The following is a 12,517-nucleotide window of genomic DNA, read 5'->3' on the forward strand; positions in this document are numbered from 1 at the left end:
TGACAGGCAAAAGCAGATTTATTGTTACAGTTTAGTTTCAAAAACAAAACAAAAAAGTCACCCAGTGGTTATGAAGAATCTAGGAAAACCTGTCCCAGCAATGCCAACTTAGAGGTAAAGGGCTGACTAGGGCAGCTGAGAAGCGGGCTTTTCTGCTTGGTGGGCTTCTTCTCCCTTGCCTGGCCCTCGTTTTCAGGCGAGGAGAATATTCCTGGCCCTGCTGGGGGCTCCCATGGCCCCGAGCTCATAGTTTTTCTCTGGAATCTTGACCTATTCCGTTTGAGAGAGTAGAATTCCCTTATCAAGTCTTCCACTTCCCACTGCTCTTCCTTCAGTCTCCGGCAACAGTGTAGGGCTGCGGGGTCAATGGGGTGCGCCTCTGTGTTGAAAATGTAGCCCCCAGCCCCCAGGATGCACTCCCCATAGGGGGTTATCACCACATCAAAGGTGGAGCCATTGCTGTGAATGAAGTTGGTGGGGTCAAACAGAAGGTAGAGGTATTTCACAGTCTCAGCCAGGAAGAAAGACTCCATGCGGTTGTCGAGCTTGTGGTCTCGTAGATCTTTGATCTGCCGCGAGGGAAACCAAGTCAGGACACTTCATGGTGCAGCAGCAGGGGTCAGGGGCCCGTTAGGAATTCCTGCTCTGCTGCTGGGCAGCTGAGGGCCCTTGGGCACATCACTTAATTTTTCTGAGCTTCACCCTTTCCCATACCACCACCATTTCTCACCAGGATTATCCTAACTTCCAAGGGGCTTCCCGCTTTCAGCGTTACCTTCAAGTATATTTATATCATAAGTCTCCTTGTATTATTTGTTACTCCTCCACTAAAAGCTGTCGACATCCCACTTCATGTAGCCATTCCTCATGGCCTAGCAGGTCCTTCATGGTCCAGCCCCTGGTCCCTCTCCTTGCTCCAGCAGGAAAGCCACGTGGCCTTCTGATTCTGGGAGCAAGCAAGCTCACCCCTCACCCCTTCTCTGCATGTGTTCCTTCAGCCTGGAGCACTCTCCCTTCAGGCTTTCTCATAGCTTGTTCCCACTCTTCCTTCAGGTCGCTATCCAAATACTGCCCCATCAGAAAGGTCTTCCCTGACCTCCCTACATGACCAGACAGTTCCTATCCCCTTTATCCTACCATTTTGTGACTGTAAACACAGATCTTATCATCCTCTTTAATGACTTAAAAAATGTAACATCATTTACTTAGCTAATGCTCCCTGGATGGGCATTAAGATGGCCATTAAAGTTCCCAAGTTTTTGTTATTGTAAGCAACTAATTAGGAATCTTTATGAAGGAAAATCATACTGAATTTACAGGATAAGTTTACATGCCAGAAAACATTTATTTCAGCTTCTCAGAATTAGCAATACAATTTCTTAAAACTAAATCTCAATGGACATCTATTTTACACAAAAAATGTGACTAAAATATAGACCTGATGTGCCAAGAATCACTACTCTCTTGCCCTCTTTGGCCAAGGCCAAGGAGTCATAGGCCTGTTCCCGCCATTCACCTTGGAAGACCTCCAAAAGGCTTAGTTTTCATGGAAATAAGTCAGCATTCCTAAAAAGGCCCCAGTGGGCTTATCCGCTTTGGCTTTTCACAAAATACAACATATTGGAAACTAAAACATATCATTTCCTTACTTTTTCCCTACACAAATAGGTCTTTTCTTTAAATATGTATATTTATGTTTTATTTATATAATATGACCATATTATAATTTTTTTTTAATGAAGCATTTCTTTGTTTGTTTTTGATCCCATATCCTAAAAAAACCTCTGTGGGCTATTTGGTTAATTTTCTTCCAGACTACTTTCTTACACAATCTACATGCCTATAATGATTGTTTGTGTCTTGCCTGCTTGGGTCATTTAAGGATATGACATGACTCTCATCCTTGACCCCTTCAATCCATTCTCCACAGAGTAGCCAGAGTGAGCTTTCAAAAATACAAATCAGGTCATGTCACTGCTGTGCTATAAATCCTACCAACGCTTCTCATTCAAAGCAGAATAAAATCCAAACTCCTCCCCATGGCTTATACAAAGCCCTCTGTGATCTAGCCCCAGCCTACCTTTGGGACTTTACTTCCTACTTTTCTCTGTGCTCACTCCACTCCAGCCATACAAGCCTTCATTTTTCTCTCCCAGATACAAACATGTTGTTTTTCCTACTAAAATGTCAGCTCGGGGACTTGGTCTTTGTTCGCTGAAGTAGCCCTCAGACTAGCGTAGTGTCTGGCCCAGGGAAGATGTTCACTAAGTATCTGTGAGACTAGATCCTTTCATTAAGGATCCCCAGGTTTGAATATAAGGATATGAAACTCTGTATTTCTCTTCTAAAATCCATTTTATAGGCCTTTTCACAAAATTCACCCTTGCACAGTAAAAGTAGCCTGTTCAGACAGCTAAAGGATCTCTGATGAGGGAGCACGCCAAGCACATAAGAGTGAGACCCCAGGAACTAATCCCAGCTCCACCTCTACTAGCTACATGACCTTTAGCAAAGCTCTTAGCTTCTCTGTTCTGCAGTCTTGCGATCTATAAAATAAAGGCATTATATACATCTCTAAAGTCCATTCCAGTGCTAATATTCCACAGGCTCTTTAGCAGCAGGCGGAGACATTTCCCGATTCTTGGGCCCGTGGGAACACTTACTGTGGCAAATCCACACTCCACCTTGCTGATTTTTTCAATGGATTCCACAGCATCTCTTCCAAGTTCTAAGAGGGTGGGATCCCCCGTAGCACGATAGAGGTACATGGCGCTCTCGATGAGTTCTGCAAAGTCCAAAGCAGACCCTCCTCACCCAGTGGCTGAGCAGGGAAGTCTCCAGGCCTGCTTGGGGCAGTGAACGCCCCTCCCCTCCATACCTTACAGGGCCCCAACGATGAGGAAAAGGGAACAACTCACTCAATGCTGAGTTTTCAGAGCCAATACACCCAAAGGCTGAAGCTTAGTGGAGACCAGCTTTAAAATTGACCATAGATGCCTATCTCAAGGGAGAGACAGGCAGCCAGCCTCTCAGACAGGGGAGGTGAGAGCGGCTGCTACCTTCCTCCCAATACTGGTTCCCTCCATTTTCCTTTGTAAGAGAATCCCCAACTTTAGCCAAGCACATGAAAACCTAGACTGACAACTATTCCCAGCAGCCAGGTGTGGGATTAAGGCCCCCGATACCACAGAGAGCCATGAAAGGCCTGAACAGGAGAGAGAGAAATACCTATCTTAATTAAGCTACTACTTTTTGTCTATCACAGCCAGCCACCTAAACTAATCCTAAAACTTAAAAGAGGAGTACAGCCTGTCACTATAAGGGCCTTTTGAGATAGGATGGACAAAAAGAATAAAGTTAAAAGTATTCAAGGGTGAATCTTCCATCTAAGACACAGCCGTGAGTTCACTGCACCCAGGACAGGGGGATGGTCTTGCCCTATTCTACACCACAACAGGAATCTGATGTTCGGACATGCGCCCCATCGTAGGATAAATGCTAGCTACCGGGAGTTGGTCCAGATGAGAGTATTGATTCTGGAAAAGAATACCCAGGAAAATACATTCATTGCTTTCAAATTTCTGAAGAACTACATGGGAAAGAAAGCTTTGACTTTTAGGGTGGGCCCAGCGGGTGGAAGCTACAGTCCAACAGGCTTTTCTACTTCTCCTGTCTTTTCTCAGGGAGGACAGAACTCCTCTCCCCTCCCTATACCAACCTCTCCTCCTGATCTTCTCCTTTCCTGTTTCCCCTTGGGCCTTGATCAGCACTTGTCTCCCTTTTATCACTGCAAACTCTATTTCTTATTTTTGGAGAAAAGGTTTCTGCCTATTTCCCAATTCTCTTCCACTTCTCCCTCTCTTGACCCCATGGGCCTCTAGACAATTGCTACTCTAACTGCTCATATTCTAAGACACAGACTGGGGCACATTTACTGGTGGGTGAAACACACTATGTGTTCAAAGAAAGAAAAGACAGTGCTGTTCTGGGAAGCCACCCCTTCTGCTTCTAGCCGCTGGCTGAGTCAGCGCACCCAGGGCCAGCCACCTTGTTTGCTTTTCCTCACATGGCCTACATATGCTAGTAATTGCCTTAATTTCCGTATATTCAGCCAGCTCCCTAGAAGAGGATGACAGCCTAAGGTTTAGATTTGGAGGCCTCAGTTTGAAAGAGTGTAAGATTTAGTTAGGAAACCTAGTTTCAGTCCTAGCCCATACACTTAAAAGCCTTGGGCAAGCCATTTCAACCCACTAGGGCCTTGGTTCCTTCATCTAAAAATATGGGGATAAATAATTCCTAGCGGGAAAACCATACAGAACCGCTAGAGTAATCAGATGGGAGAAAAGGGACTTGTGAGCCCTTGTGAGGCATGGGACCTTGGACAGACATGAGAGGGGCTCAGACAGCCAGAGCCTTCAGGCTGTGATGGGCCGGAGATGCTGCTTACCCGGCCGAAGCGGATAGCCCTCTCGCTTCTCCACTGTGTATCCCTGAGGAATGTTGTAGAACTCTGGGAGCCCCCCAAACTGCTTCCATATGGTGTAGTAGTTAAGGAAGGTCCTCATGGCATTGTCAATGTCCCCAATAAGGCTCTGTAGGATAGAAGTGACTGTCAGGCTGGCTGCCACCAGGCATAAAACCCACATACAAAACCCCACAAACCACCTCAGGGAAAAGAGACAGCAAAGGCTTTGGAGCCAAAAGGCCTGCAATCAAGCCCTATGTCAGCCGTCTACTTATTGTGTGGCCCTGCGCCAGACACTTAACTTTTCTGAGGCTTTTCTATATGGTACAAAATATAACATATCTCATAAGTTACTGTGAGGGACAGAGGTTGTATTCAATGTCCCCATGTATTCAAAGTAAGTGCTCAGCTAATGCTGGCTACTAACAGGTAAGTCAGCCACCTGGTTCAAAATTCTAATAGGAAAAAGGTTGATTAAACTATGTCTCACTCCCACTCTACACCCCAAGCCAATGTGTACTGGTTTATAAACAAAAGCAAATACTTATGAATACATATTATTTTCCCACATTAAAAATAACATTAAATAAACAGTGTATTGCCTTTATTCATTTAACAATGTTTCTTGATTTCTCCATGTAGTACATAAAGAGCTCCTCCTCCTATTTATACAGTTGCATAGTATTCTATTACTTGGACCATAATTTACCAAATGCTAGTTGGCTTGATTCCAATCTTTTGCTATTTCCTCTAACAATCAATACCACAACAAATAACCCTGTACATATGTCACCTCAAAAATATTCAAGGTTTATCTGTAAGATAAAAGTCCAAAATCAGGATCACTGATTCACAAGATACATGTGTTTATAATTTTACTAACTGTTACTAAGTAGTACTGACACTAACATAAGTTCCCAGGAAATCAGCTGGCCTTTTCAACACCTGCACCAAATATCTCATGGATAGAATAAACTTCACTCTCCAAACAAAATTCTTGGTTCCCTCACTTCCCACAAAGGTGCTTCCCAATTCTCCCCTCTCTCCCTTCCTAGTAAATAACACCACCTCTGCCCAGTTACTCTGGCCAGAAACCTGATGGTCATCCTTGACTCCTCCCTTTCTCCCACTTCCATATCCATTCCGTCAGCAGCTCCTATCAATTCTCTCTCCAAAACATCAAGATTTCTCTCTTTATCTCCAGAGCCACCACCTAGTCTGGTCACCACCATCGCCAGAATGACCTCAAAGGCCTCCTCGCTGGCCCCACCACTTGCCCTCTTGCTCCCTCCAGTCCACTCTCCCCAAGGCAGCCAGAGTAGCCATCCTGCTACACACTACGCACACCAGACCTCAGGGCTTCCCGTGGGCTCAGCATGAAGCCAAGACACCTCACCGTGGCCCTCAAGGCCCTGTCCCACCCAGTCACTGCTGACATTCCATCAGTTGATCTTTCCCTTCCTGGACGTGGCCATACTGCCTTTGTTTCTGGTAAACATCCACCTCCATCCTGTCTTAGGACTTTCTCACACATATGTCTCTTCTGCCTGGTGTATCGTCTACCTCCATCGATTCTTCACCTACCAGCTTTGGCATCACCACTTCTGAGAGGCCTTCTCTAAAGTAGGCCCCCAACCAATATTCTCTTTCTCATTTACTGGTAGATGCCTCTTGTTTATTTTCTTCATTGTAACTTATTATTTTATGCATTTGTCTGTTTAATTTTATTCTTTGTGTCTCACCCTTAATAAACTTCATGGGAGCAGGGCCTGGAATACAGTCGGCATTCAAATATTTGTTGAGTAAATGAACAAATTTAACATATCAAGCCTCCTTTCTTCATCTATGAAACAACATTTACCTCAGTGTGTTGTAATAATTCTGTGTAAAGTGTCTGGCATATAATCATTCTTTCATAAATATTTAATTTAGCACCTCTGTGTGCCAGACAAACTGCCAGGTACTGAATGGATGTTTGATAAATATTAGCCATTAGTGTTATTATGACCTCACAGAGAAATAACCCAGGAGCCCTTCTCAAACCAGGAAAAATGCCACACAAATTGAAAAAGAATTCTTCTTTTATCAAGCCCTTGGTCTTTTTTTTTAATTTTAGAAAATTTAGAAAATAAGGGTATAAAAAAATCACCTTTAATCTCACTACAAAGATGAAATACTTCTGATACCTATCTTTCCAAATAGTATTCTACTCAAAACCATATAAATATTTTTTAAAACATACAGGAAAGGATAAATATCTTCTTAATCTTAAAATACCAGTCATTTACATCTTTGTCTTCTATTCTTAACATACAAGGCCAAAAGTTTAGAATCATAATCAATGTGTAGATACTATAAAGCTTTCCTGTGTAGTTTTTATTATTAAATCTACTTAAAGAATCAAAAATGCCTAAATTTAATTATCACTCCTATTTCTCACTATAGTCCAAAAGCAATTTTCATTCCTTCATGTTTCCTTAATTTTTCTTCACCACCTCTTCACAAAACAGAGTTTACATATTAATTTTTTCATTTAAGTTATATAATAATCCATTCCATTAAAATACAATAATTTATTTGCTCTTCCATTATTGGAAATTTAGATCATTCCTAGTTTTTTTGTCATGAATTTGACTGCTAGAAATACCTGTACACAGGTTGTATCTTTCCCTCTTGAATTATTTTTTTAGGAAACATACACAGAAATGGAATTATACAGGGTCAAAGGATGTGACCAGTAACATAGCTGGGTTGCACAAGGTTTTCCAAGAGAAGTGTAGTCACAAATCATTTTAAGCAAATAGATTTCTAGATTCTTAACTTTTCTAAAATGGATCTGCCTGAAAAGATGCATGTAACACAAAGGAAAGCTATCCATTCTCATGGTCTTTTTCACAATTGTCTTTCTGCCATTTTACAAAAGCAAGATGTACCTATCAACAATCTCTAACCTTATTGTGGAATTTGGTCCTGGGGTATAAAAACTTCCTGAGCACCAAAACTAGGCTAAATTAAAAATACCAGTGTAGGTGTTGAGAAAAATGAATGACTCTAACCACTGGACCACAAATCCTTTTACATATCAGATGGTTTCCACTTCTCTGCTTTCAAAAAACTGGAAGAGGAGCTAGTCAAGTTGTCAGCACAGAGATCATTAGAAATAATTTCTGATGACGGAGCATGTGATTATTTTTACCATGTAGAGAATGAACCATATAATATTGCCATTTTGTAGGTCAAAAATGGTTGAGGCTGGCAGTTTTATATGGTTCAATCTATATTAACTTAATGACTTCACCTGAAATCCGAACTGACTGATACTGCAATAACCAAACTCCCTCTTCTATCTCCATCTACTTATTTATGTACAAAAGGCTCCCCAGCACTTACATCTAAAAAAAAGGGATAAACTGATACTTAACCATGCCCCATTTTAACAATATGTAATATTCACACACAAATACCCAAACTACTTTAAAAAGTCCCCAAAATCTCATTAAGAAATGTATTCCCAATAAAGTTGCTTTTAAGTTTTATATTATTTATCAAAAATTGCAAGCTATTAATGCTGTCTTAATCATATACATACTAATGATAATGAAGTCAAGAAGAAATTTAATACTTAGAGCCTATGGTCACAGGAAATTTTAAATTATTTTTAATTTCTATGTTTATATAAATTTTGTTACAGACACATATAATATGGTCAATTTTTCCAGCATAAAATATAATAATTAAGATAAAATTCTGTCAGGGATACAGAATGGAAAGATGAGTTTGAGGAGAAAAAGGAATGGTGAGACTATTTAAATTCGTAAGATTAAAAATATGCAAGGGGCTCCATAGTTTTTCAAAATTATTTTAGGGGCCACTCAAGCAAAAAAAAAAATGTGAATAACTAAGAGTTGGACCTATATTTAATACTACCAGCAAGTTCTCACAAAGCCTGTTTCTCCATCTGTAAAATAAGAGAGTGAGTTAAAAGTACATAATGGGACACTAGTTAAAAAATTGCAGTTTATCTATGCAATGGAATATTTGCAGCTGTTAAAAAAAAGGCAAAACTAACCTCTATGTATCAATAAAGAATGATCTCCAAGATCAGTGAAAAATAATATGTATAATCTATAGTCCTATCTATGTAAAGAAAAAACAGAGATATAATATACATCTATTTATATATACAGATTTCTGTAAAGATATACAGAAAACTGGTAACAGGAGCTCAAATGGGAAGAGGGTCTGAGGGTGGGGGCTCAAAACCTTTCTATGCTTTTAAAATTTACCACCAGCTACACATTATTACCTTCAAAAAAAAAAAACCAAAAACGTAGTTTATAAAAATAGTTTGGTACACATAGGAGGTAGATTAGACAGACTCTGAGATCTCTTCCAGCGGCAATTCTATCAGACCATGTAATGGAAAAAATGAGGGCGGGCAGAGCAGCTCCAGCTGCTTAGACGCCCTTTCTCAGGCCCGCTGTCAAGACTGAGGAGAGCTGACAGAAACGTCCAGTGGAAAAAGTTGTTGCTAATGGTTGTTACCGCCCAGCCTGGGAAGATGCAGTCTATTTTATTTTAAGTGGTACAACATTCCATAGCAAACTGGAAGTTCAGTTCTTGACACCTTTCCCCTTGGAAAATTCAGTTTGGCAGAATCGTAAATCTGTCTAACTCACTCTAAGTCTCTCTCCCACCTCCACCCCACCATTCCAAAAACTATACTCAAGTAATGAGAGTACCTTATTTGACTTACACATCAGAATGAGCTAGCTTTGCCAGTTCCATGGAAAAATGACCACCCTCTCTGATCACTCCTACCTGAAGACCAGGCCAATAGGCCTCCAGGGACTGGAAGACCGGCATGGACACAGTCCCCTTGTACATCTGCACCCACAGGTACCAGTCATCAAAGTGGGTATAATTCCGAATGGCCTTGTTATATTCTGCAAAGATAGAATAATGAATACATCACTGATTAGGGAGGCAGAAGGCAGGCCTTGACAACAGAAGTGTGTACCGACACTTTTGAAAGATCATATGATGGCACAGCCTCAAAGCAGATTAGGATGAAATGAGGCAGAGGGAATGAGCATTGGTTCTGGGGACTAACTTCCAGGCTCAAATTCAGCTCCAGCTTTACCACTTGCTAGCTGTAAAAAAAGTTAAGTAAGTTTTTTCCTCTTAAGCCTCAGTCTTATTATCTGTAAAGTGGGGACAGCAATGTTATATAACTGATGGAATTGCCCAGTCATTTATTCACTCAACACATTCAATGAATACCTACTAGGTGCCAGGCACCAAGCGAGCAACAAATGAGACAAAGTCCAGCCCTCAGGGAGTTTATGGTCTCATGGGAACTTGAATTTATATCTTGCCTTAGATTGTTAATCCATGAGAGCCAGGGCTTTGACTTGTTCACTGCAGAATCCTCAACACTAGGACAGTGCATAATAAACACGCACAACAAATATCTTAATGAACAAAGTACCAAATACACATGCAAACAAGACAATCTCAAATAGTGTTACAAGGATTAAATGAAATAGTCTATTTCAGTGACTGGCATGGCACTTGACACATCAATGGTACTCAGTAAATATTTGCTAAATAAATGAGTGGTAGCTAAAATATTAATTATTATTAAATGCCCCCGAATTACTCAATATCTAAGGGCCTAGAGGGTAAAGTGTTTTTACTACTACCTACCTGATACAAAGCTTTATGGGAAACACAAAGATGAATAAGGCATGGCTGGTGCACTCACGTGGTAGAGCTGCAACTGTGAGTGACAGCTGACTGTAAGAAAGATTACTCCTAAACTCCAGGGAAGGATCAAGTTACTTTCTCTGCAAGGTGACATTTAAGCTGGGCCTTGAAGGGTAGAATTTGAACACATGAAAACAGAACAAAAAGGTATTCTAGCAAAGGAAACACATGTGCAATGGCCAGGAAATAAAAAAATCCAGGCCCACCTAAAAAGGATGCAGTAGGCTCAGCTGGCAATTTTGTAAGAAAGCATGTAGGTGTAGTGAACATCCAGTGGGCAGTGTAAGTCCGTGGTGGCTTTGAATGCAGACTCAGGTATTCAGAACTGATTCTGTAGGCACTTGGGAGCAACTGAAAGTTTATCAATAAGCCATATGTCAACAGGAAAGCCCCTTTACCCTGCCCTGTTACCTAAGAACATGGACATGAGCTTCTTATCCTGAAGCAGGATGGCTCCTTTCACCAGGTACTCAAAGTAGGAGTCAACGCCAGCCCCGATGCCCGAGTCCTGAGCCACCCACTTGCCAGTGAGCACGTCGATGTGGTTGCCAACCTGGGAGAGAAACACATGGTCCCATGGGAGGTCTCAAGACCAAACAGAGATCTTCCCACACCCCTGACGGCCCAGTTAGATGCAAGGCAGGCATCCCAGTGCTTCTTGGATGACATGCAGGATATCAGGATGTGGGCTTGGGAGGCAAGGTTGGATCATGGCCAGCAATCCTGCATATATAGCAGAGATGCATCTCATGCACATTTATGGAGACTTAATTATAGATTGAGCAAGAAATGAAAATGAACAATGATTTGGAGTGTTTATGCCCTGCCTAGAGTGAGTGTGAACTGCGAGATTAGAACTTGCTATTTCTATGATCTGTCTCAGACTGAGCACTCTGCATGTGATTTCACTGTCTAAAGATAAAGGACATACTTCATTTTCATAAATTAACTCAGGAGGACACCCAAGGAACTGACAGAGTGGTTGCCTCTAAGGGAGGTACTGGGTAGCTGGGGACAGGGCTCAGAGGAGACTTCACAAATGTCACTGGGTACTTTTGTATCTTTTGACTTATGAACCATGTGACTTGTAAAACCTTTTCAAAATTTTAAAGATTTAAATGAAGAAATACATTGTCCATATGACTTAGACCCTCATGAAGCTTAATACTTTATCTGTACACAGTCAAAGAAACAGCTAACCGTCCATGTTGGTTGGGTTCCCTCAGGAGCAGATGCTCACAAGGAAGATGTAAGTAGTTGAATAGGAAGGTGAGTGCCCGGAGACACTGGGAGAGGGGAAAGTGAGGCAAGGAAGGGAGGCAGCCCATAAAAGGTGTGCCATCAGGCAGGTTACCAGCATGGGAAAGGAAGCTCAGTCCTACTGGGAAGCTCTGGGGTTCACACAGAGCACACCTCCCGAGTGGGGAGAACTGGGGTGACTGTCTGCTGAAGTATCAGTCACAGATTGAGAACTGCTTCCACTTAGCAGGAAGTCCTGGAACTTCCAGCCAAAGGCAAGTAGACCAGACGCCAGAGAAGGCCCCAGGAGGAGACAGGGGTGATGGTCAGAAGACAGGCTAGTGTGCACAGAAATGTAAGGGCTGAGAGTATATGGTGAGGTACCCACAGAGCCCACTGTGGTTCTAGTGCTGGAGAAAACACTGCCTGTAGTGGACTTATCAGAGGAGTTACTATAGATCTCCAGGGTGACATCTTCCTAGGAGATTTTCAAGAATTGCTCACATAAGTTTCACTTTTGAAGCTGACTTAGAACCAGATTTTGCATAAAACGTGCCTCCACCTGAATCACTTTCAGACAACAGTCTTTGTAAGTCATAATGACTCAGCAAAGGAGGTATTAATACATCAAACATTGAGGATCAGAGAGGTTGAATGACTTGCCCAGAGTCACACAGTTTTGATGTAGCAAGGCCAGGGGCTGAAACCCTGTTCTGACTAATCTAGGGCTATTTCCTGGACAGCTTTGACTCAATTACTGTTAGTTTCACTGGATTATCTGATTTACGAGCAGAAGCCATATCATCTGGGCTGAAGCACATTAAATTTCCATGGGTTTATAGGTATTGGAGAGGAAAGGGAAGCTCTGGAGTCAAATAAGTTTGGGAAATATTGAGTTAAGCAAAGTTAAATAGATTTATTTATCATAGGACTCCATAACCTTTAACTTGCTCATGTTCATTGTAACTCTCTAAAAAAGGATACTATAGTAATAGTTCCCACACTTAACTGACCAAGAATCATTTTTTCCATGGAGCAGCCATT

The 12,517-nt window shown here is 41.7% G+C and overlaps 1 protein-coding gene across 3 annotated transcripts in view; it reads right to left on the reverse strand.

Annotated features, from left to right (window-relative positions):
• EDEM2 (ER degradation enhancing alpha-mannosidase like protein 2) overlaps positions 1-12,517 on the reverse strand; it is a 25,263-nt gene continuing 12,746 nt past the window's right edge. For all 3 annotated transcript variants that reach the window (XM_057502935.1, XM_036902478.2, XM_057502936.1), the window contains 5 exons: positions 10,646-10,787; positions 9,287-9,411; positions 4,448-4,592; positions 2,664-2,785; positions 1-569 (listed from right to left, as the gene is read on the reverse strand). In XM_057502935.1, the coding sequence (XP_057358918.1) occupies positions 69-569; positions 2,664-2,785; positions 4,448-4,592; positions 9,287-9,411; positions 10,646-10,787 (1,035 nt within the window). In that variant the 3' untranslated portion in view covers positions 1-68. The remainder of the gene's footprint in view (positions 570-2,663; positions 2,786-4,447; positions 4,593-9,286; positions 9,412-10,645; positions 10,788-12,517) is intronic.

Source organism: Manis pentadactyla, chromosome 5 (genome assembly GCF_030020395.1).
Source record: "Manis pentadactyla isolate mManPen7 chromosome 5, mManPen7.hap1, whole genome shotgun sequence".
In the NCBI taxonomy this organism is placed as follows: Eukaryota; Metazoa; Chordata; class Mammalia; order Pholidota; family Manidae; genus Manis; species Manis pentadactyla.